Source organism: Myodes glareolus, chromosome 15 (genome assembly GCF_982192425.1).
Source record: "Myodes glareolus chromosome 15, mMyoGla1.1, whole genome shotgun sequence".
Lineage (NCBI taxonomy): Eukaryota > Metazoa > Chordata > Mammalia > Rodentia > Cricetidae > Myodes > Myodes glareolus.
In genome coordinates, this window is record NC_142040.1 from 50713378 (window position 1) to 50739298 (window position 25921).

The 25921-nt window shown below is 40.3% G+C and overlaps 1 protein-coding gene across 1 annotated transcript in view; it reads left to right on the top strand.

Moving 5' to 3' along the window:
* Positions 1-1859: 1859 nt before the first annotated feature.
* Positions 1860-25921, top strand: part of Nup155 (nucleoporin 155) — a 59934-nt gene continuing 35872 nt past the window's right edge. The window contains exons 1-13 of the mRNA XM_048428910.3: positions 1860-2149; positions 4759-4896; positions 5976-6072; positions 8075-8145; positions 8978-9070; positions 10102-10268; positions 11235-11340; positions 13230-13303; positions 14225-14316; positions 17026-17123; positions 17608-17760; positions 19930-20030; positions 25076-25246. Coding sequence (XP_048284867.2) covers positions 1990-2149; positions 4759-4896; positions 5976-6072; positions 8075-8145; positions 8978-9070; positions 10102-10268; positions 11235-11340; positions 13230-13303; positions 14225-14316; positions 17026-17123; positions 17608-17760; positions 19930-20030; positions 25076-25246 — 1521 coding nt within the window. The 5' untranslated portion in view covers positions 1860-1989. The remainder of the gene's footprint in view (positions 2150-4758; positions 4897-5975; positions 6073-8074; positions 8146-8977; positions 9071-10101; positions 10269-11234; positions 11341-13229; positions 13304-14224; positions 14317-17025; positions 17124-17607; positions 17761-19929; positions 20031-25075; positions 25247-25921) is intronic.

A 25921-nucleotide genomic window follows, 5' to 3' on the forward strand; every position in this document is an offset into this window, starting at 1 on the left:
TTAGCAGAGAGCCTTAGGAAAGCAGTATTGAGAAAACAAGAAAGCTGGGTGGTGGTGGCACAAACCTTTAATCCCAGCACTCAGGATGCAGAGACAGGCATCTCTGTGAGTTCAAGGCCAGCCTGGTCTACAGAGTGAGTTCCAGAACAGCCAGGATGGTTACACAAGAACCCTCCCTTCTCTCCCACACACACACAACACACACACACACAACACACACACACACACACAACACACACACACACACAAGAAAAGAAAAAAAACCTTTTGTGAGGTCCTAGAAGTTTAAAAAAATTGGACTGGGTATGTTAGATGGTAACTATAATCACAGTTATTCTGGTCCTTGAAGCAGAATTGTAAATTTGAATCCTGTTTGGATTGCATTGTGAGTTCAAAACATAGTGAAATCCAGGCTCTTAAAAAAAAAAAAAAAACCAGGTGGTGTTGGTGGCACATGCCTTCAATCTCAGTGCTCAGGAGGTAGAGACAGGTAGATCTCTGTGAGTTGAAGGCCAGCCTGGCATACAGAGTAAGTTCCAGGAAAGCCGGGGTTACACAGAGAAACTGTGTGGGGGAGGGCAACAACACCCTGGCTGCTTTGGGCAGGTGTGTGGTTTCCTTGTCTAGCGAAGTTTCCTTCTGTTGGGTGAAAGCCTATCATTATAGTAATTTTCATTTTCTTTTTGTTTCTGAGATGGGTCTCCACTACATAGCTCAGACTGGCTCCCAATTACAGGTGTGTGCCCTAAGCCTTCATGATGCATTTACTATATTTTTGCATTAACTACCTCAAAGGGCAAAAGTGTATTAGTTTAATATTCCCAACAGAAGGCAGGATGCCCGACACAGAAGACGTTGTTTCCTAGAACTAGATGGCCTACTGAGTGCCTACATTAATCCCCGAAGTCTAAATTTAGAATAAACCCGTCAATCATGAGTGCTTCCCCCAATGCAATACAGGAAAAAGATGTGAAGCAAAAGTAACATTTTTTTTTAAGAGTCTCAAGTTTCATAAGCTTACTATAAACTTGTGAGTAGCCGAGGATGATCTTCAACACCTGCTTATACTTCCCAAGCTCTGGACTACAGGAACGACCTACTCAATCTGTCTCTCTCTCCTACCATCCCTCTCGTCCCTCCCTACCTCCTTCCCTCCCTCCCTCTTGTTTGAGATAGGATTACACTCTGTAGCCCACATTAGCCTGACAATCCTTCTACCTCAGTTTCCTAATACAGTATTATATTAAAGACATGAGACACCACACCTCCCTGACTTCCAATACACACACACACATACACACACACACACACACACACACACACACACACACACACACACACACACACCCCACAATGACTGGCTACAAAGCCAAGGACAGAGATACGCACATAGGGAAACCTAAAGAATTTGAATTTATCCCACTGTTTGGAATGCTGTAAAATTCTGGCTCACATATATATTTCTCGAACCATGGACCAATTTCCAACTACCATTAGAAGTCATCAGGGCACTATGGCAACGGGTGCGTGCACTCCTAAATAGCCGAAGCCGCCGCATTCCGACTCGCCGGATGAGCCAAGGTTCGGCTCGCGCGCAGCGTCATCCCGCAGAGCCCACGGCAAGAAGCCCCCTTGCCCGCTCCGGCACCCGGAGCTCCACCTCCCTTTCCTTTCCAACCCCGCCCCTCTCCTCCCGTCCCTTTCCTCTTCCCTTCCTCTCCTCCCTCTCCATGCAATCTACCAACTAAACTCCAGCCTCCTCTCTCAGCCCCGAGCCCACGTCCAACCCCCTCAACTGCTTCCTCTTCCCGTCCCTGAAACGGCCTCTCCTGGGACCCTGGAGGACGAGCCGGAAGTGCGTCATGATCCGGCGCCCAGGTTTTCGTTTGGCGCGCACGTCCCAGGGAGCGGTTCTGAAGTCTCTTGGTTTTTCTCTCGGCTCGCCTCGGGTTTGCAGTATTTTGTAACGTGGTGTCCGCAGTTGTCGACATGCCGTCGTCTGTGCTGGGCTCGGTGATGGTGGCCTCTACGTCGTCGGCCGCCTCCCTGCAGGAAGCTTTGGAAAATGCGGGGAGGCTTATCGACCGACAGTTGCAAGAAGACCGCATGTACCCAGACCTCTCTGAGCTGCTCATGGTGTCCGCCCCAAGTGAGTGAGCCGGTCCAGTGGTGTCCTGTTTCTCCGCCTAAAAAATTCATTCTGATTCTCTGTCTTTGTCCTTATCTCTACATTGGTGCCTGCGAGCACATTCAGAGATTAGGGCTTGTTTTCCTAAATGTTTGAGGAAGAGCAAACCCCTTTCAAGTTTTTTTTTTTCTTGTCAACACTTGTTCGTTGTAGATACTTGAAGAGGTAAGAGCAAGCTCATTGAATTTAAATGAGAAGAATCTTCTGATCCAGTTTCCATTTTTGTACATTTCTTGTGTCAGTGGTGAGCCAATCAGTAAAACAAAGGAGTTAATTTGGAAATCTATAATGTTCTCTCAGAGGCATATCTTATGTGTGCAGTTAGCATATATAGTGCTGGAACGAACCAATAAAGAAATAGAGGAGTCAGAATGCCGACTGACAAGAGAGTAGAACAAAGTTTATCTGTCAACCAGGGAGATAACTGGAAAGTATTTACCTTAATTAAAAAATTGTAGCCAGCTAAAGGTTTGTGGAATTGCATTAGTTGCTACAAAGTGGCCCTTGGTACAGGAAAGTTGGAGAAAAGCAGAGAAAGGTTAAGGTTCAGTTGAGACTTGTGAGCAAAAACGGAGGTGAACTGGATAACCGATGTAAAGTAATCAATACATGTCTAACGATTTATAGAAATACTTTGTGAGATTTTTAAATCAGAAATACCAGAAGCAAAGGTAGCCATCGTAATTGACAACTACTAACACACTACTTGCCTTATAGAATGTGTCTGACCTATTAGCCTCAATCATCTTAATTTGTCTCCTCCCCCTTAATAGAATGTGTTTGATCTATTAGCTGCAATCATTTTAATTTGTCCCCACCCCCTTAAGTTTGAAAACAAGATATAAAGATTCATGCTTTCTGATACTCTTAAATATGTAATCTCTTTACATATACTTCCTCCTCACGCTGATGCCTTTCCCTTCTAGCATTTGTTTTTTCTCTGCCTAACAGACTCTTCCCAGAGTCTTTCTGTATAGCCCTGGCTGTCCTGGAACTCATTCTGTAGATCAGACTGACCTCGAACACAGAGATTTGCCTGGCTTAGATTAAAGGCATGTGCCACCATCACCTAGCTCTTCCCAGACTCTTCGTGAAAGTCTGTAGTTTAAACCAGGCATGGTGATCTTTAATCTCAGCATGTAGAAGGCAGAGGCAGGAAGATCTCTTTGAGTTTGAGGTCAGTCTGGGCTACATAGTGAATTCCAGGCTGGTCAGAACTATACAGTGGGAGCCTGTCTCCACACACACAAAAAAAGTCTTTAGTTTCTTTGAAAGTTTCCTTGACCATTCACATTCTCATCCTCACAGAAGTTAGTCATCCTTTTTGCATTGCTACTTCGTTTCATAGGTACATTATTGTATTAAAATTGTATTTTAGGCTGGGTGGTGGTGGCACATCCCTTTAACCCCAGCACTGGGGAGGCAGAGGCAGTCTCAGATCTCTGAGTTCAAGGCCAGCCTGGTGTACAGAGTGAGTTCCAGGGTGGTTATACCTGTCTCAAAAAAACCCAAACCAAAAAATTTGTATTTTATAATAATGATTTACTAAAAAAGAAAGAAAGAAAGAACCCAGCATAGGAGTGAACAGTTATATGAATGAACCATGTTGCGGAAGACATATCCATCATTGTTCTGACATGGTAATCAGTATTTACTATCAGTTACCCCAAAATCATTTGTTCTAAAGTAGAGCGTGATAAGGTGCCTGAAATTATTAGGTTGTCAGCAGGTCTAGTGTTTGGGCCCTGAAGGACAGGTCAAGTAGACCAGCCCACTCCTTCCCCTAGGCTCTGAGTCACAGAGTAAGAGAAAGGAAGCATATTAAGAATTCTTTATTAAAACTGGGTGATGGTGGTACACGCCTTTAATCCCACATTTGGGAGGCAGAGGCAGGCGGATCTCTGAGTTCCAGGCAAGCCTGATCTATAAAACCTAGTTCCAGGACATGCGCCAAAGCTACAGAGAAACCCTGTCTTTAAAAAAAAAACAAAAAACAAAAAACAAAAAAAACCTTTATTGAGAGTAGTCTGTGGTCCCCACCAATAATATATAGCATTTTCGGTACTATTTGTGTGTGACAGGTCGGTCTGGAGGAGAAATCCAAAGGAAAGAGAATAAATTGTTTGATTTGGACCTTGTTTTGATTTTTAGGACAAAATCTAATATAACTCAGTCTGGTTTCTAACTGTAGTCAAGGGTGACTTTGAATTCCTGATCCGCTTGCATTTACCTCTAGAGTGCTAGGAATACAGACATATGCCACCATGCCCTGTTTTTGCTGAGCTAGGAATCAGAGCCAGGTATTCATGTATGCTAGGCAAGGACTGTGCTGACTCAACTACATCCCCAAGCTTGACAACCTTTGCTCATGATTGAAGCCAATAACTGTCCCATCTTGTGACAATGAGATTTCTCAAGTCTACTTTGTAACAGCTCAGAACTCCATAATTTCAGAGACATCATAGGCTCTGGGGTGGTGTGGGATAGAGGTGGCATGAATTGCTTATCTATTCTAGTTGGTGAGTGGTACCTTACTGTTGTATATAAATGCTTCATTTTCTTTTTTGTAGACAATCCCACTGTTTCAGGAATGTCTGATATGGATTACCCTCTACAAGGACCAGGTTTGCTGTCAGTACCCAGCCTTCCAGAGATCAGCACTATCCGAAGAGTCCCCCTCCCACCTGAGCTGGTTGAACAGTTTGGACGTATCCTATTTTTTTTTTATTTACATATTTTATAAATATTAGATTAGTGTTTTCATTACTCTAATTCCTGTTCTATGTTCACATAATGTCTATAAGTTATTTAAGAGTTTTCAGAGCCATGGATCAAGCTCAGTGTTAGAGCATTTGTCTGGCAGGGCTGAGACCCAGCTGCTCAATCCTCATTACCTACCTCCCCGCAAATTTTTAGTCTTCAGTGCTGTCATATATCTGTATTGCTAGTTCTCAAGAGGTTGAGGCAGGAGGATTATGGTATTCTTGCAGCCAACCTGGAGTATATAATAGACTTTACCTCATAAAGCGAGCCTGGGTAGTTTGTTTCCTATTTTAGAGTAGATAAGCATGGGTCAGGCATGACAGCAGCACAAACCTTTAATCCCAGCACATGTGAGGTAGAGGTAGGCTGATTTTTATGAGTTTAAGGCTAGCCAGGTCTACATTAGTGAGTTCCAGGACAGGCAGACAAAACTTAATAGTGAGACCCAGTCTTGGAAGGAAGGACAGAGCAGGCGAACATGGTAATACGTACCTGTAACCCCAGCAGTCGTGAGGATAAGGCAAGAGGATTGCAGCTCCCGGGCCAACTTGAGCTAACAGTGAGACTGTCTCAAGAAAGAAGGAAAAAGTGTTATTGGCTGGAACTAATTCAGCAGTGAAGGTCACTTTCTGCTCTTGCAGAGGACCCAGATTAGATTCCCAGCACCCACTTGATTGTTTAGAACTGTCTGTAACTCCAGTCCCTGGACTCCAAGGCCCTCTTCGGACCTCCATGGCCACCAGGCACACACACACATGGTACATAGACAGTCATAAGCATAAAACACATACACACACAATAAATAAAATTATTTAAAGAAAAAATAAAAGGGGAGAGGAAAGGAAAAGGAGAAGAAAGAACAAATGTGACAGGAGCCTCATGGGTGCCAGGCAAGTTCTGAGTTATCGGGTGATACATCTGGCCAAGAGATCATCTTATAATCATACGTTTTAAGCAAAAACTATTGAAGAAATAGTGTGAAAAATAATCGAACTGTTTGTACCTTACCTTCATGCTTCCTCAGATATGCAGTGTAACTGCATGATGGGGGTTTTCCCTCCTATCAGCAGAGCTTGGCTGACAATTGACAGTGACATATTCATGTGGAACTACGAAGATGGGTATGTATGGAAGGCTGGGTTGGAATTCTCTTAACCTTTATTGTTTGTTACAGCTCGTGGTCTACTCATGAGAAATTGTCTGGTTTGACCTTTTGTTTATCTTGTCTGGTTGAGTATTTCCCAATGTGCACACTATTCATGGGGGGCATTGAGATGTGGATTGGGGGGCTAGGGAGATGGCTCATGACTAAAGTACTTGCTGTGCGAGCAAGCGAGTCAGAACTCAGATCTTCACCACTCACATAAAAGCCATGGAAGCCCAGCTCCTGAGGGGCAGAGGCAGGCAAATGCTGGGGTCTTACCGGCCAACTGGTCTACCTGGAAACAGTGAACTCCAGGTTCAGGGAGAGTAATTGTCTGAAAGAGTAAGGTAGAGAATGAAAGAAGACAGCCAACATTGACCTCTGCATTCTCCTATATGTGCACACACACAAACACCTCTGCACACGTACACACAATGTGATTCTATTCGTAAGAATTTCTTGAACTATGCTCTTGGTACTACCTCAGTCTACTCATGGCAAGCACTCTACCATGGAACTACATTCCCCAACCAAGATTCTGCTCTTATTCTTTGTTGTTATTTGTTAGTTGGTTTGCTTGTTTGAATCCTGGGGATTAAACCTAGTGTCTCATGAATTCTCTCATTGAGTTATATCCACCTTTCAAAGGACTTCCCGAGAAGCAAGGCATATATTCCAAGTTTGTAGTCTGTGGAAAAGATTATATGTTGGTATTTTTGAGCCGTTATTTGGCATTTTTAATTTTTTTATTATATTTTATTTCTTTTGTACGTATGTGTGTGGACCTGGATTTAGGGGTGTGTGTGTGTGTGTGTATCACAGTGCATATGCATAAGTGGCAGTCTAAAGCCAGCTTGCATGAGTCAGCTCTCTTTCCACCACGTGGGTCCTGGTGGTGGTCCCTTATTGGGCATTTTACAAAGACTCCTTTTCCTTGCGTTTCTATGGACTATGAAGCCGATAATTATTGAAATGATAATTTGGTTGTTTTATGGTTTTTGACTTTGTAATTTAAATATATCAAATACATAAAATCCAAAGTCAGTGTTTCTTAAATAGAGTAGTATATGAACGGTTAGCTCTCTTAGCCTTTAGAGGTGAGTTTTGTGTTATTTTTACTTCATATTTCAGTTACCCAGTTACCTGTGTGAATCATTCATTGAGATAGGAAATGTAGAAGGCCCGCATAGTTAAGCTGTTATTCTTGCATCGAATAACTAATACTCCTTTTACTTAGAAACATGCATGTGCACATGAACACATATTCAGAATACTTTAATTGCATCAATTATACCTTATGACAGCTTATATTCTACAGAAAGATACTTCCAGTTAAAACTGTATTTAGCTAGATGTGACCATGGGCATGTTAGTCATTATAGCGATGGTCTGTGATTGGGATTGCTCTAAAATGTCTTGACATTAATGACATTTTTACTTTTCTAGTCAAATCTTACACTCATTCATTTACCAAATACTATTATCTTGAGACATAGATATTCCTCCTCGTTGATTAGGGTTCGGTGAGTAGACCGACTTTTTTCAGGTCTAGAATTAAGCTGAGCTTGGATTTGTTAGTTGCTGTAGTTACCCCAGTAGCATGGATTTCTGAATTCCTTTATAATTTCCCTACTTTAGGATGCAGATTAGGCACTGGGGAATTTTTCCCATTCTACTCTTATCATTAAGTTTTATGAGTGCCTTCCCAGAGAGTCCTCTCCACATAGCTGCCCCTGTTGCTGCTGGAGGTTGGTGTTAATGTGAGAGTCATTGCTTGCAGCCCAGTTGGACAGACATTTAGAATGTCTCTCTAGCTTATCCTTAGAAAGGTCTAGTGCTGGGTCCTAATTCTTCACTAGTTTTGTTTGCTGTTTTAGGTTTTTATTCTGTTTGACATCTAAACTAATAAAGACATTGTAAATAAGATTTTAAGTATGTATATATAATATATATAAACATGTTTTCTTTACTTTGAGCAGAGGTGACCTTGCCTATTTTGATGGACTCAGTGAAACAATTCTTGCTGTGGGACTTGTGAAACCAAAAGCTGGTAAGAAATAAAACTATCAGGATGAGATTATGACTGTACACATGGTCTCCAAATGTTTTAAGAGTCAATCAAAAAATTTCTGTTCCCTTAACACCTGGCAGCCACCACTCTGCTTTTATCTGTATGAGTGACTTCTTACTGTAGTATCTGTTATTCTGTGTCCAGCTTGCTTCACTTAGTTTTTGTCGTCACAGATGATGAATGTTGGATGTCTGAATTTCCTCCCTTTTCAGCCAGGTGTGGCAGCATATGCTTCTGATCCCAGCACTGGGGAGGCGGAGGGAGGAGGATCAGTTCAAAGTCATCTTCCGCAAAATCACAGGATTGAGGCCAACTTGGGCTACCTCAAATGCTGTCCCCAAAATTTCCTTCTTTTGTGTGGCTGAATAATGTTTGTACTGCATGTGTTTGCTATACTTTTTTATTTTAATTGATTTGTGTTTTGCCTGTATGTATGTCTGTGTGAGGGTGGTGGATCCTGGAGTTACAGACAGTTATGAGCTACCATGTGGGTGCTGGGAATTGAACCCGGGTCCCCTGGAAAAGTAGTCAGTGCTCTCAACCACTGAGCCAACTCTCCAGCCCCCAAGTGTCACTTTTAAAAGTGACACTTTTTAAATGACATTGTTGAGTCAATTATTTCCTATTCTTTTCTACTGTTTAGGTACTTTAATGCTTTAACATAGAAATATTTAAACACAGTTTGTTGACCCAGATTTAGACTTTTGCTGTCTAATTAGGAGCTCACTTTACGGGTGTAACCATATCTTATTCTTGCCTACATTCTGTGCACTTTTCAGAAGATAATTTACCTTTGTCTGTTTTGCTGTAGGCATCTTTCAACCTCATGTACGACACCTGTTGGTTTTGGCAACCCCTGTGGATATAGTAATTCTTGGACTCAGCTATGCTAATGTACAAACAGGTATGGTAATTTACTCATATGCTGGGTTTTTTAAAATGATAGTGTGTTGAAAATTAGCATTATAATGGTTTTTAGTACTAAATTCTCACACGAGTTTCGGATTGTTATCTTGATATTTTGCTGTATAACAAATATGTGTACTGTAGGTGCAGTTAAATTATCTTTAGTGAAGCTTTGTGTGTGTGTGCATGCATGTTCTAGGAATTGAGTTCAGGGCCTTTCATATAGATGCAAGCACTTTACTACTACACCACACCCACCACCACAGTGGCCACTGTGTTAAACTGTTTTGTTTAAGATTTATGTATTTATTTATTGCTTTTATGAGACAGAGTTTCACTGTGTAGTTCGGGCTGTATTGGAACTCAATCTTTAGACCAGGTAGCCTGGAACTCACAGAGATCCACCTGCTTCTGCCTCCTAAGTACTGGAATTAAAAGCATGTACCACCACAGCCAGGCAAGGTTTATTTTTATTTATGTATGTAACTGTTTTACCTGAATGTATATATGAGATTGTGTGTGTGTGTGTGTGTGTGTGTGTGTGTGTGTGTGTGTGTGTAAGCCAGAATATGATGTTAGATCCCCTAGAACTTAAGTTATAGAAAGGTGTTGTGACTGGTCATGTGGGTACTGAGAACTGAATGAATCCTGATCTCTGCAAGAACAACCCCTGAGTCTGAGCCATCTCTCCGTCCTTCAAGCTTTTGTGCTAACTTTATAAAATATGTTGTAGGCATTTGGGATATTTTAGTAGGAATTCAGTAAAGTTACCAATTCTCTTTTTCTTTTTGGTTTTTTGTGACAGGGTTTCTCTGTAGCTTTAGAGTCTGTCCTGGAACTAGCTCTTGTAAACCAGGCTAGCCTTGAACTCACAAAGATCCGCCTGCCTCTGCTTCCAAGTGCTGGGATTATAGGCATGTGCCACCACCTCCCAGCTAAGTTACCAGTTCTCAAGATAATGTGAGAATCATTTTATCTTTCAGAAAGCTAAGAAACTATTCTCCGGTTTTTCTTGTTGCAAACCTACAGGTTCTGGCATTCTTAATGACAGTATGTGTGGTGGGATGCAGCTGCTTCCAGATCCTTTGTATTCTCTTCCGACTGATAACACTTACCTCTTAACAATCACGTCCACTGATAACGGCAGAATTTTTTTGGCTGGAAAGGATGGCTGTTTGTATGAAGTAGCATACCAAGTAAGCATTAGCATTTACAAATTTGGTTTTGGTTTTTGTTATCCTCTTGAAAAGGAAAAGAAAAGCTTTTGTTTTAATTTTCTAATTTTATTCTCTATATATTATTAAGGAAAATATTCAAGCATAAGCCAAACTACTCTATACCCATAAGACCTAGTCCTCCTCTTAGGTGAAACTCTTCTGTCGTGGGGCAAATATTGGTATTCTGGGACTGAGCTCAGAACTTTATTAGTGTTACATAAACACCAGTGTCATTGTGGTAATCTGTTTGGTATGTGTCTTTAAAGCAATGGTTCATGGTCATGACTCTCTTGGGGGGAGTTGCATATCAGATATTTTTAGTACAATTCTCAACAGTAGCAAAATTGCAGTTATGAAGTAGCAACAAAAATAATTTTATAGCTGGGAGTTACCACAACATGAGGAACTATATTAAAGGGTCACAGCATTAGGAAAGTTGAGAGACACTGTTTTAAAACATGATATTTAAATTGGTATATGTGTATTTATATACACACATAAATACTTGTTTACATGTGTCTGTGTGTACACTTTTGTAAATGTATGTCCTCACTTAGGTTACTATTAGTTATGTTTACAATTGACTTTTCATTGAATAATATGTCTTCAAAGTTATTTGTTGTATTTAGTAGATTTTTTTTTTTTACGTGTATGCCTGAAGGCCAGAAGAGGGCACCAGACCCCATTACAGATGGTTGTGAGCCACCATGTGGTTGCTGGGAATTGAACTCAGGACCTTTGGAAGAGCAGGCAATGCTCTTAACTGCTGAGCCATCTCTCCAGCCCCTAGTAGATATTTTTAATTATAGAATAAACTGTAGTTAATTTTGAAAAGTGTGCTTCACTGTACTTACAGTCACTGGTGGTTCATGGAGACCTAGAGGTTTTACTGAGCATGGGTACAGTTGTCATTATATGGCATTACACATCTTGTTTTTCTCCAAGGCAGAAGCAGGCTGGTTCAGTCAAAGATGTAGGAAGATAAACCACTCAAAGAGCTCTCTTTCCTTCCTCGTTCCTTCCTTGCTCCAGTTCACATTCTCAGAAGATGGTAAGTAGGAAACAAATTTGGCAAATAAGCAAAATTTTTGGTACTTTGAACTTAACATTTTCTTCAGAAATTGGCTTTCTTAGTTGTCATACTTGTCATATGTAATTGTATTTGCTATATGTCTGTGAGGTGTCTCAGGGAGCAGCGCTGTCATAAAACAGAAAAACATAGATTTTAATTTCCACTTAGCTATTTTCTACAAATTTTGGGTTATTCCTACATCATGTGTCCAAAACACCTTTCCTTCTTAAACAAAAAGGTGTGTGTGGTCTGTCTGTCCCCACATACAGCATACATGCACAGGTAAGAAAGACAGATTTACATATGTGGTAAATAGTCTAGAACAAACCCCCAGTTAAAATTTATATCTCTGGGTTTTTGTTTTGTTTTGTTGTTGTTTTGTTTTTTCAAGACAGGGTTTCTCTGTGTATCCCTAGCTGTTCTGGAACTCACCTTGTAGACCAGATTGGCCTAAAACTCAGACATTTCCTGCCTCTGCCTCCCTAGTGCTAGATTAAAGACGTGTGCTACCACTGCCCGACCTATATCCCTGAATTTTAACAAGCTTAGAAACAAGCAAGTGGAATAATTTTAAGATGTTTTAAAGTGAAATAATATATAATGAAACTTAAAAAAGAAAATTAAATGATGGAATTTTTTGTCATGAGCCACTTCTCTGTGGTTCTGTTAGAGATTTTTGTCACTATGCTAGCAGAGTAGGTTTATTTACACAGTATTGTGGCTGCCACACTGTGAAGTGATATGATCTTATGGAAACGTGTATTTTTCGAAGTCAGTATGTATTGTGGTGCTTTATTTTTCATTTAAATTTCCTTATGAGTATGTATCAGTGTGAATTTGTGGGCATTTATGTGTACTTGGTGTCTGTGGAGACGAGGAGCTGGGATTGCAGAAAGTGTAAGTGCTGGGAATCAAACTCGGACCTCTGCCAGAGTTAGTGTGTGCCCTTAACCACTCAGCTGTCCCTCCATCCCTTCTGTGACGATTTCCTACCTAGATGCCATCCTTTGTTTTCATTTTTGAAGAATTAGGAGTGTAGTAGTCTTTGTTTTTCTAGCATATAGTAATGGTTTGTTAAGTATTACTGGATGAAGGAGTAATCTAAACTGGGCATGGTGGTACATACCTCTAATCCCAGTACAGAGACAGGTTCATTTTTGTACATTCAAAGCCAGTATGAGCTGCATAGGAAGTTTGAGGCCAGACAGAATTGCATAGTGAGACCCTGTCTGAAAACAATTTTTTAAAAAAAAAATTGTAAAAATCATTTAGAACACAGAATCAGTTTTTTTTGTTGTTGTTGTTGTTTTAAGACAGAGTGTTGCTATATAGCACAGTCTAACTGGGTAACTCTTAATTTATTCTCTCTCTCTCTCTCCCTCTCTCCTTTTTTAAAAATTTTTGAGACAGTTTTTCTCTGGTAGCCTTGGCTGTCCTGGATCTAGCTCTGTAGACCAGTCTGGCCTCGAACTCCACAGAGCTCGGCCTGCTTCCGCCTCCCGAGTGCTGAGATTAGAGGTGTGCCCCGCCACCACTTGTCTTTAATAGTAATTTCTCAGACTCTAAACACTTCTTGTGCCGTAGCCTCCTGCAAGCTAGGATTACTGGAGAGCAGTGTCCAGTACGTTGCCTGAAGGCGGAAGTTGCTTGTGCTACTCATGACCATGTCAGTGTTTGACATCTTTGTCTAAGCCAATGTTCCCTCACTTGGTCCTTACATAGGTATTGTAGACTTTAACAACCAAGCAAGAGAGTAGAAAGCCCCTAAATACAAATCCTAATGCATCACTTTTAATTTGTTGTGAATAGATTCTGTGTTCAATTGATAATCCTTGGGGTTTGGTTTTCTTCTCTTGTTTTACTTTTAGATCCTATTGTTCAAATTGAAATTGATAATTCCAGAAATATTCTGTATACTCGGTCGGAGAAAGGAGTAATACAGGTACGTATGCATATTTGCTACCATTTAAAAGTGGAAAAGCATTCCTGTTTTGTTTTTTTTTTTCATATTACTTTTTTGGGTTTGTTTTTTTGAGACAGGATTTCTCTGTAGCTTTGAAGCCTGTCCTGTAGCTCAGGCTGGCTTTGAATTCATGGAGATCTGCCCCGAGTGCTGGGATTAAAGGCATGCACCACAATTGCCTGGCAAAATAAATTTGTATGTGTGTGTACACATGTGTATATGCACACCTGTGTGACACGCTCATATGTGGAGGATAACTTTAGTAGGAGTCAGTTCTCTTTCTCTCATGGTATCCAGAGATGGAATTCAAATTGTCAGGCTGGTAGTTGCCCATACCTATAGCCAGTGAAGTATCTCACCTACTTACATCCCTCTTTTGTTTTGTCTTGTTCTTTTGTTTTTCAAGATAAAGTTTCTCTGGGTAGGCCTGGATGTACTGGAACTCACTCTGTTGAGCAGGCTGGCCTCTGCCTCCCAAGAATTGGGAATAAAGGCATGCACCAGCACACCCAGCACATCCCTGTTTTATGAAGATGATTTAGTCATTCAAATTTCCCGTGTACTGTGACTTTTGTTTGAAGCAGATTCTCATGTAGTTTATACTGGCCTCAGGCTTGCTTTGTGGCCAAGCATGAGCTTGCAGTCTTCAGGCTCTTCCTCCCAAGTATCTGTTATTGCTGGTGTGCATCACCAGGCCTGCTTCAATTGTGTGCTTTTTCCAATAAACGCCTCAAACAGGTTTTTAGGCCATTTTTTTGTTTTTTGATTTGGTGAGATTTCAAACAATGTAATGTTTCCTTCTCTGGTAAGCATCAAATTATACTTTAAAAGAACAAGTCACTTTTAATGTAATGTATACGCTGTATAATTGTGTCTGAATGAGCACCGTTTCATTCACAGGTTTATGATTTGGGCCATGATGGACAGGGGATGAGCAGAGTTGCCTCAGTTTCCCAAAATGCCATTGTCTCTGCCGCTGGAAACATTGCTAGGTAATATGTACTTTATTGTCAGCTTTTCATTTGCAGACATGGTTATTTATATGTAGCACATATGTTATATATACTATACTAAGATTAAATTCAGGCTCCAAACGTAAAAGATGATTGGTTAAGGAACATCACCCTAAGTTGTGTTTGAAACCTTATTGCTATTGACTGTCTCATGTTGGTTTGAAACATAAGGTGGTATGTCTTACTGAATAAAGTATAGCTTGTTGTGTTTTTCCCTCTTGGACTTTGTTTTCAAAAGTGCTGAGAATCAATCCCAAGGTTTCCCACAGACTAGGCAAGCATTCAACCACCTAGCTGGGCCTTCAACCCTTTTCCCCAGAACTTTAAGCTCAAGTTGTTTGTTGCAAATATTATAGTTGTTATAACAAAGATAACATAGATCAGCTACCCTTACTCTCTCCTTGCAGCAGCCTACATGGTAGAAGGTAGAATTTAATTGTAGCATCCTCATTTAATTCATGATAAAAAAAAAACCTAAGTGAATAGCTTTCTTTGTCGTGTCCCCTACTCCCACCCCCCATGCCACCCCCCACCCCCGAGACAGGGTTTCTCTGTGTAACAGTCCTGACTGTCCTGGAACTTGCTTTGTAGATCAGACTGGCCTCAAATGCACAGCAGTTCACCTGCTTCTGCCTCCCTAGTGCTGAGATTAAAGGCTTGCACCACCACTGCCCAGCTTTCTTTGGCTTCTTAAAGAGCTCGAACCCAACCTGGACTCTAAGAACTTTGAATTGGACTCTGATCTGATTGTTGCATACTTCCCAGACTCTTAGTTATCTGTAGACATTCTCCTTCCTTTATAATAGAGGTCTTAACTTTTCAGTTTAGATTATCTGTAAACTTGGGTAATTGCAATGATTTGATATCGTAATGAAAATCTTCAGCTTTCTTTTCCTGCTTATTAGTTATAAAGATGTATATTCTGAGCACAAACAATTACTCAGGATTTCCTTTTTTGTAGTCTTCTGGAAAATTTGCCAAAACTATAAGAAAATGAACAGCGTTTTAAAAAGTCATGTACTAAACTCTGCATCGTTGTCTATATCTAGTCCCAGACAATGGCGGCTGAGGCAGGAGGATTTTAACTTTGAGGCTGCCTGGGCTACATAGGGAAACTCTATCTCAACAGTATTAAAAGTAACAAAAAGTAAACCTTCTTGTACATTGCTAAAGAACCTAACTATGACACTTATCCAAACTAACCAATCATGATTTGGGGCATCTATCTAAATTCCCCGGTTGCTAATATTTGTGTCTTTTGTTTAACCTTCTCCTTACTAACCAAGCCGTTTGGCAGTAAAATGCGAGTAATAAGTCTTTACACTTTCATTTTCTATTAAGTACAGTGATCACCTTAGAAAATTAGCAAGCAGGCCTGTTGGCGGTATAGGCAGGTGGACTTCTGTGAGTCATCATCCAGCCAGGACTACACTGTAAGATCCCGTCTCAGAAGAGGAAAAAAAAAAATGAATGAAGCCATTTGGACTATTATACTAGAGAATTACGTAGTGAACATCTAATTTCCCAGTAGTCCAATAATTTTGACTTTGTTTCTTTTTATTGTTTATGACTTACATTCTGTTTTTTTATGATAAAGTGTGGCTTCTCTTCCTCTGTTTTATATACAGAATACTTTATAAATTTGTACGTCGTCCTTGTGCAGTGGCTGTGTGGTTCTCATCGTTCCAGTTTGAGTAAATACGCTGCCAAAGCCAGCAGAGCTCTGAAAGCTGGTGGCTTTTGTTGTTTTGTTGTTTGTTTCCAAAGTCTACAATTAGAATGTATGAATTGTATTGGTCATTAGTGTTTCTAATACAGAACACTCTTCATTCATTGTCTTGTTTTTCATAATGTTGTCATTTGGGAGAAAGATACAGAAATTATTTATAAAATATTATAATCTCTTAATTTGTCTTCTAATCTATTAGATTCCCAGTAATGTTTTGGTTTTTGAAACAAAAGTTTGATGTCGTCCAGGCTGACCTTGAATTCTTGATCCTCCTGTCTGCCTAAGCACTGGGATCAGGAGCATGTACTACCACACCCACCTCTCCCTCATTTTCCTAAACCAATACACACAGGTTGCATAACTACATCACTTCATCTGGAGGGGCTTAATGTCGGTTTCCCCACTGGTAGTTTTCTCCCTTTAATCAGTAGTGTTCACTGCAGTGGGAATTTGATCTTTTGAGAACATTCTAGCTCCTTCGTTTTACTTACCTTTTTAAAATGGTCTTTTCAATGGCTTGGTGAGAGGGCTAGCCTTTTGGTTTTTCAAGACAGGGTTTCTCTGTAGCTTTGGAGCCTATCCTGGAACTAGCTCTTGTAAACCAGTCTGGCCTCAAACTCACAGAGATCTACCTGCCTCTGCCTCCCCTGAGTGCTAGGATTAAAGGCATGCGCCACCACCACCTGGCAAGAGGGCCAGTCTTAACTATGCTTGTACTGGAGTCTTGCTACTTCCTACTGTTACTTTAGGAATTAATCTCATTTATTTACTGAGACAGGACCTCTCTGTTATATCTCTGGCTGTCCTGGAACTAAGTATGTAGTCCAGCCTGGCCTTAAGCTCAAGGAGAGCCATTTGCCTCTGTCTCCCTAGGACTGGGATTAAAGGCGTGTGCCAACGTACCTGCCTCAGACTTGACGTTATAAACTAGAAATACACTTCAGTTTTGTTTCTTACAGGACTATTGATCGTTCCGTTTTTAAGCCAATTGTTCAGATAGCAGTGATTGAAAATTCTGAGTCATTGGACTGTCAGTTACTGGCCGTCACTCACGCAGGTAAGTTTGTTTCTGTATTTGTGCCATTGCTATACACACATTTTGATAATACTTGAATTGGAAATTTATAATCAGAAATGGTTTCACTCCTTCATTAGTTATTAAGCTGTGTTGAGAATTCATACAATAAGGACTTTTTTTTAGTGGAAGATATTATTTCCATCCTCATATTGCGAGGTATAACCAGACCTACAAAGTGAAGTGCCTTGTTTTTAGTGACAGAGCCTTAACTGAGTCGCAGGTTCCCTTGGCTTGTCAGAAGCTCTTACTATAGCAGTATTTTGAGTCACTGTTCAATTCAGTGACATTTCTAAAAATATCTTTATGAATTAGCAATTATGGATTGCTAATTCATAATTTCATGCCAGTGAGGAAAGTGATGTGGGCTTTTGCAGAAGTCTGTGTTTATGTGTGAAGCTTCTTCACTACACGTGTCCTGGTCCTTCCTTTCTGTTGCTAATGCCTGTCTTTACCCCCTCATCAGGTGTGAGGTTGTATTTCAGCACTTGTCCATTCAGGCAGCCGTTAGCTCGGCCCAATACACTGACACTGGTTCATGTCCGATTACCTCCTGGATTCTCAGCATCTTCAACAGTTGAGAAGCCTTCAAAAGTACACAAAGCTCTTTATAGTAAAGGTAAGTTCTGAAGTGCTGTGAGATTTAGGATTAGGTTTTTTTTTTTTTTTTTAATGTGTATGTGTGTTTTGCTTATATATATAAGCATCTATATATATATAATATGTATGTGCACCATGAGCATGCCTGGTACCCTTGGAAGTCAGAAGAATGCATCAGACCTCTGGATATGTAGTTTTCTCAAATGGCTTTGAGCTGCCACATGGGACCTAGGGACTGAACCCAGGTTCCCTGCAAGAACAACAAGTGTTCTTCCCTACTGCAGAGCCATCTCTCTCACCACCACTGCCACCTGCTTTTTTTTTTTTTTTTTTTGGAGGCAGAGTCACACTGGCCTTGAACTTACAGAAATCTACTTGCCTCTGCTCAAGCTTAATTTTCTTTTGCAAGAATATCTTCAAATAATCAATACTTTTAATACCATCACAGTACTTTTTAAAATTATAAAATTATTAAAATTATTTATAATAATTTTTAAAATTATTCCCATGATTCATAAAAATTAAACCTTTTAAGGTGTAAATATCAGCGGGTATTAGTTTATTCAGTGTTAGCTGTACAGTGATCACGGGTCCAACATGAAAATACCTTTCTTACCCCAGGAAAAGGCCTTGTCCACTAATAATTGTTCTAGCTGTGGAAAATCCTTGATCTCCCTTTCCTAATAATTTGTCCATGTTGCACATTTTATATAAATAGAAGAATATATGATTGGCAGAGAGTTGCATTAAACACGATGCTTTAAAGATTAATGATGGTAAAACAGGAAATAGTACTTTGTCTGCAATTTAAATACATTATCGTATATGTCAGGGTGGGGATGGCCATGTGCTCTGGTTCATTTGTGGGAATGAGAGGACAGTGAGGGAGTGGGTTCTCTAGGTCTGGAACCAGGTGGGTTCCAGAAATCAAACTCAAGTTATCAAGCTTGACAGCAGAGCACCTTTCTCTACCTACAGAGCTTTCTCAGGGGCTTTTGTTCTTTTTTGAAACAGTATTTTCTTCTGTAGCTCAGACTAGCCTGGAACTCACCAAGTAGCGTCGGTTGGCCTCAAATTTGCAAGTCTTGCTTAGCCTCCCAGGTGCAGGAATTTCAGGCAGGAACCACCATACCGTGAATATTTCCTTTTTTATTACTGAATAATGTTGAATTGTAGAAATCCTATATTTCCATGCATTCTACTTTCTATTATGAATTACATGGTTTCTATAAATCTTTGTGTGCAAGCTTTTACAACAACATGTTTTACTTCTTTTGGATTGAAGTTGTTGGATGGTGTGGTCGCCTTGCTTTACCTAGAGTCAAGCATAGGAGAGCAAATACTGGCGTCTGGGTCTGTTTTTAGTCATGCTGTGCTTGATTTCACCAGGACATAGACTCTTTCACTGACTGAGAAGACTTTGATTTTAAGAAAAAATTTTATATACTTAATAAGCTTTGATAAGTTACTAATGAAAATTAATAAACTTCAGACATAAAAATGTGGAAAAATGTTTCTCTCAAGCTATTCCCGATAAAATCACTAACACTTAATAAGTGCTTCCTAATGATCACATTTTCTGTGTGTGTGCATTTGTGTAGAGATCTGCAGGCAGCTTCAAGTGTCATTCCTCCAGCTTAATCCACCTTTTTCAGTTTTTTTTTTTCCTTTTCTTTTTCTTTCTTTCCTCTTCTTCCCCTTCCCTTTGGAAACAAGTCTCACTGGCCTGGAAGTCATTGAGCAGGCTGGACTGGTTGGTCATTGAGCCCCAGGCTTATGCTCCATCTCCCCCAGAGTAGAGATTGTAGGGGTTGAATCTGGATCCCTCTGCTTACAGGGCAAGCATTTACTGACTAAGCTATCTCCCCAGCCATGTACATGGTTCTTTCATGGTATTTATTTACCTATTTTGTAACTTGTTAGAATTCGACCTCTTTCTGTTTCTCGATGTGTCTACAGTGTATAGGTCTAGTATTTCTTTTTGTCCAATTTATTTGTAAACATTTTTAGTTATATATCTTATTTTTCTAAGCACCATTTATTCAAAAACAAAGTCCTGTTCTTTCCTAATTAGATTGTTTTTTTTATACACATTGTATAAATTGTGTATACTCTTGGTAATTATTAAAGTTACTAGGAATGCAGATTATTTAGCATCACATAATAATTTTGTGTGTTTAACTTTTAGGAATTCTATTGATGACAGCATCAGAAAATGAAGATAATGACATTTTATGGTGTGTCAACCATGATACATTTCCTTTCCAAAAGCCAATGATGGAAACTCAGGTTAGTAGTTCTGAGACTTGGAGTAAAATTCGTCTATGGTGCTGCAGGTGACCCAGCACTCAGGCATTCAGACGCTTGGTCACATTCCTATTCTAGTTAGGAATGTTTTAAGTGAGAAATAGTATGGTGAATAACTTTGTCTTCGAAATTATTGCTATTTTCATAATATATGATTTAAAGTCTTAGTGGGGCACTGGAGAGAGGCTCAGAGGTTGGAAGCATTCGTTCAATCCTGAAGACTGGAGTTCTAGTCCCAGCACCCACACGGTGGCTCAGAAGCACCTGTAGCTCCAGCTGTAAGGATCTGATGTTCTCTTCCTGTTTCCTTGTGCCCCTAAACACTAATGTGCACACACACCACAGACGCAAACATGAGTACGTGGGTACACAAAATTTTAAAGAAAGAAATTAACTTATTATTAATTTAATGTTTTTTATGTATGTTGTGTGTATGTTATGTACATGCCTGATACCCATTGAGGTAGATGAGTGCTGGGAATCAAAACCGGGTTCTCCATAAGATCAACAAGTCCTCTTAACCACTGAGCCTTCTCTCCAGCCCCAAAGAAAGCAATCTTAATTAAGAGTAAGAAATATTTCATTTTACTTCATTTTGTTTGTATGTTTTTTTTTAACTCTGTCAGATTATTCTCATCACACAGGAATCTTTTGGCAGTTCTAATTATGTAGCCCTAGATGAATAGATCAGGCTAACCCTGAACTCACGGAGACACACCTGCCTCTGCCTTCCAGGTGCTCAAATTACAGGCATGTGATGCCATACCCAGCATTTAAACATCTTAAAAAGAAAACACTGGGCTCAGCATAAGTCATGCACACCATTAGTTCCAGCACTCGGAAGGCAGATCTATATGAGTTTGAGACCAGCCTGGTAAAGATTCATAACACAATAAACATAGAAATTTTGATCTCAGAAAGATACAAATGCAGTCCTGATGGGGACAGGGATAAAGTTCAGACTTTACCTCAACATTGCTTTGAAGGCTTGCTTTGGTTTTTGGTACTCTCATTTTCTTAGATTTAATATTTGGCATTGTACTTTCTCTGCGAAGATGCATGGGATTAAATGAAATCATGTACATAAAACACCCAGATCATTGCCTGGGACAGAGAAAGGGTCTAATAAATGTTAACTTTCTGTTGTTTTGTTTTTGAGACAGGCCTCACTCAAAAGCCCAGGCTAGTCTGAAACTCAGTGTGTAGCCTGGCTGACCTCAGACTCTGTTCCTCCTGCTTCAGCCTCATCAGTGCTTGGGTTACAGGCATGAGTCACCACGCCCAGCTTAACTATTTTTTAAGTAATTTTTTAATTTGTATAATATTTGAGTTCTCAAACAGATGTGAACTTTTATTTAAAAATAAGAATATATGCCACCAAATACATATAGTGCCTAACACTGATTAAAATTCTAGTTTTCTAAAGGTAGGTGTATAAGAGAGACAGTTGGAAATTTTGTATAGACTGGGCATTGAATTAATTAGGGAATTATATCAATATTCTTTTGGTTTTTCGAGACAAAGTTTCTCTGTAGCTTCGGAGCCTGTCCTAGAATTAGCTCTTGTAGACCAGTCTGGCCTCGAATTTATGAGATCAACCTGCCTCTGCCTCTCGAGTGCTGGGATTAAAGGCGTGCACCACCACCATCCGGCTTTATCAGCATTTTAAATGTTACAATGATTCTTAGTTTAAGAGAATATTCTTATTTTCTGAAGATGCTTGCAGAAATATTTAGGGTGCTGGGTCTATCACTTTCAAATGGTTCAGTAGAAGAAGAATGTGCAGAGAAGAGAGAACGCAAGACTCTGGTTGTTGAGGATAGGTACTATGCATCTATGTGTAATACGAGGGCCGGATTGTTGGGGTATCTGTCCCGCCCAGTACCCTAAAGCCTGCAAGCCCCAAAGAAAATCAATCACACAGAGATCTCTATCAGTTATAAAGCTGATTGGCCCATTTGGTCAGGCTACTTATTAGTTCTTATGACTTATCTTAACCCATTATTCTGATCTATGTTAGCCACATGGGCTCAGTACCTTTCTCAGTGTGACAGCTTACATGTTGCCTCTTCGGTGGTCTGCGCAGGAGTGGTGGAGGGAGTTTCCTGCTTCCCAGAATTCTCCTGTTCTCATTGCATCACCTCTACTTCCTGTCTGGTTTTCCCACCTATACAGCGTGCCTGACCAATCAGCATTTTATTAAAATATGATTGACAGGGGGGCTGGAGAGATGGCTCAGTGGTTAAGAGCATTGCCTGCTCTTCCGAAGTTCCTGAGTTCAATTCCTGGCAACCACATGGTGGCTCACAACCATCTGTAATGAGGTCTGGTGCCCTCTTCTGGTTTGAAGACATACACACAGAATATTGTATACATAATAGATAAATAAATATTTTAAAAAATATATGATTGACAGAATACAGACAATTCTCCCGCATCATTTCCCTCTTTTTTTAAAAAAAAAAAAAACAAAGGAAAATACCCATAGTCCATTTGTTGGGAATGTGGGCGTAGTATTTCAGGCTACTTCCTGCTGGTTGGGGGTGCTGATGATCTTATAGGGACCTAAAGAAAACTTAGAGTTATAATCAAGCCCTGACTGGAGTATCCTGTGAGTCTCGATCATCTCAGGCAGCAGTCTTGAATTTGTTCTGGATGTAGAATTCAGATATCTGGGCCATCTGTTCCTACCAGAGATTTCTCAGGAGGTCTCCCCTGGTCAAAGATGATTTTTCTTTACTCTGAATAAATCCAGAGCCTCTCGTTTTCTGTGGAAACAAAAGTAGAATCTCTTCTCTAAAGTAGCATACCTTTTGACTTCAATTTTGAAGCCAAGGTATTTTCAAAATATCTATATTGGATTAATTCAGCAGCATTTATAAACAAAAGTCCTTTAGCAGCTGTTGCTCCTTCCTCAGCATTCAAACAATTCAAAGAGAGCATAATGGCATACAGTATCAAGATTCTCTTTGTATTTTCCATCTTTGTGTGGCTTTACTTTAACCTCTATTTCTTTTATTTTTACTTTTACTTTTTGAGACAGATTCTCTGTATATCTTTGTCCTGGAATAACACTGTAGACCAGGCTGTCCTTGAATTCACAGAGATCCTTCCGCCTCTGCCGCCCCAGTACTGGGCTCAAAGGTGTTTGCTACCACACCTTGAACTCACAGAGATCCACGTGTCTCTGCTTCCCCAGTGCTTAAAATTCCCCAGGATTAAAGGTGTGTGCTACCACACCTTGAAGTCACAGAGGTCAACTACCTCTGCCCCTTAAAGTCTCAGAGGTCAATGTACCTCTGCCTCCCAGGCATTGGGATTAAAGGTGTGTACCACCATACCCTATTTCTCCCTTTCTTTCTTTTTTATTTTTAATGACTTTAACCTTTAGCCTGCATATATTTTTAACACACTGTAAACCATTAAGAGGTTTTCGTCCTCTTTGAATCTCTCTTTACTGTATATCTCTCTTTTTCTGACCAAATGAGTCTTTAAGGAGAGGACTAAAAGTGTGGCTTTTACGGCTGGAATTAGCCCATTCCTTAGCTTTCCAGCCTCATGGCTGAGGTACTGACTGCTGCCATTTTTATTGCCACAACTCTATGGCGTTTCAAGGTCCCTGCTAGCAAGCAAGCTGCAGCATTCTGCTCACAGACCACACTCAGTCGGACCGTCTGCCTGAAAGAGTCAGAATTTGCCCTGGCAGGACAGCCCAGAAAGCCGGCATTTTAAAAGAGCGCAGCTTTTTTCCTGCTACGGCTGAAAACCGAAGAGCATGCATTCAGTTTTTCACCAACACCATTTAAGTGTTTCGTGGCAGGACCTCTTAATGAGCTACAAAGTTTTGCAGCTAAAGCTGAGTCAGGAAGCCTCTCTTAGATGAGAGCATTTGCTTGCCTCTAGCAAGCAGAGCAGACCTGAGAAATTGCTGCTATCATGAAACCATGCGCAATGCTGTCATTTTATTCTAGAATTACTTCCCAAGCTGTCTCAGGCTTGATATGTGGATACAGTTGTCCACGTCTGGGCGCCATATGTAGCACGAGGGCCGGCTTGTTGGGGTATCTGTCCCGCCCAGTACCCTACAGCCTGCAAGCCCCAAAGAAAATCAATCACACAGAGATCTCTTTCAGTTATAAAGCTGATTGGCCCATTTGGTCAGGCTACTTATTAGTTCTTATGACTTATCTTAACCCATTATTCTGATCTATGTTAGCCACACGGGCTCAGTACCTTTCTCAGTGTGACAGCTTACATGTTGCCTCTTCGGTGGTCTGCGCAGGAGTGGTGGAGGGAGTTTCCTGCTTCCCAGAATACTCCTGTTCTCATTGCATCACCTCTACTTCCTGTCTGGTTTTCCCACCTATACAGCGTGCCTGACCAATCAGCATTTTATTAAAATATGATTGACAGAATACAGACAATTCTCCCACATCACATATGGATGAAGAGTATAATCTTAGCATTTCCAGTGCTTTAAGTGTTTTTCCTAAAGTATCTTAGATTATCAAAATGCTTTTTGTTTTTAAAGGACCTTACTTTAGGAAGGAAGTAGAACAGTGGAGAACACAGTCTATGCCAGCAACAAAACCACTGAATCTGCCAGTTATATCCTGCACAAAATCTTAGATGACCGTTCTCTGGCTGTTAAACTATAATAGAGCAGTAGAACGTTGAGCCTACCTTACGAAGGCATTGTTTTTTAGACTGCAGAGGTTAGCAAGCCTGCGTGTATAACCTGTGATCCCAGTCTTGGGAGACAGGCAGAGAGACTGGGTCTGAGGAAGCCTGGAGAACATAGTGATGGTGTCTTCAAAAAAGAAGACAGATTTTGTATAGAAAATGCTGTTTAAAAGAATAGTGTAGTAAAAAGCTAAATGTATGTGGAAGACGCACATGGTACTGAATTTAGGAAAGTTTCTTTGGTTATTTTGTTATTTTGGGGCTTTTTGTAGGTTTTGTGTCCTAGAAGCTTTGGCATCTGTGACTTTAACAAAATATGAAAATGATACATTTCTTTTCCATAGATGACAACACGTGTTGATGGTCACTCCTGGGCTCTTTCTGCAATAGATGAATTAAAAGTAGATAAAATCATTACACCTTTAAATAAAGACCATATCCCAATCACTGACTCGCCAGTTGTTGTCCAGCAGCACATGTTGCCGCCAAAGAAATTTGTTCTCCTCTCGGCACAGGTACGTGCATATCTGCTTACCATAGAGGCAAGGGAGGCTCTGTGAAGTATACAAAAGTCCTCTTCTCATAGCAGTACCGACAGCAGGAACTCCTGCATGCTAGTGAGCACAGCACCGCTGTGCCGTACCCCTGCTCTGGTATTATGCACAGTTTGAAGCATCTCAGGGTGGAGGTGGTTCGTCCCGAGGGTTAGGGGAGACGCTGTTTCACCATTTCTACAGAGCTGTCTGTTTCATTTATTGACTCAAGATTTATATGTTGAAGAAACTAAGTTTTGCGTTTTAGTTTCACATGATTTTCTTCCTATCTTTCTCTCTCTTTCTCTCTTTCCTTTTTCTTATTTTTTGAGATAGGGTTTCTCTGTGAAGCTTTGAAGTGAATCTGTCCTGGAATTTGCACTGTAGACAAGGTTGACCTCAAACTCACAGAGATCCGCCTGCCTCTGCCTCCTGAGTGCTGGGATTAAAGGTGTGTACCACCTCCCCTCATGATTTTCTTAATTTGTGATTTAACTCTTTATTGAAAACTTTTCCATACAGACAAGTTTCAAGTAGTCAATAACAGTTATTTTTTAGAATTTGTTTTGTACTGAACTATTTTTTTTCTGTTTGAGTATTTAAAAAATAAAACTTTCATGTTTTTCTAGTACACATTTAGAATTTTGCTCTTTTTTT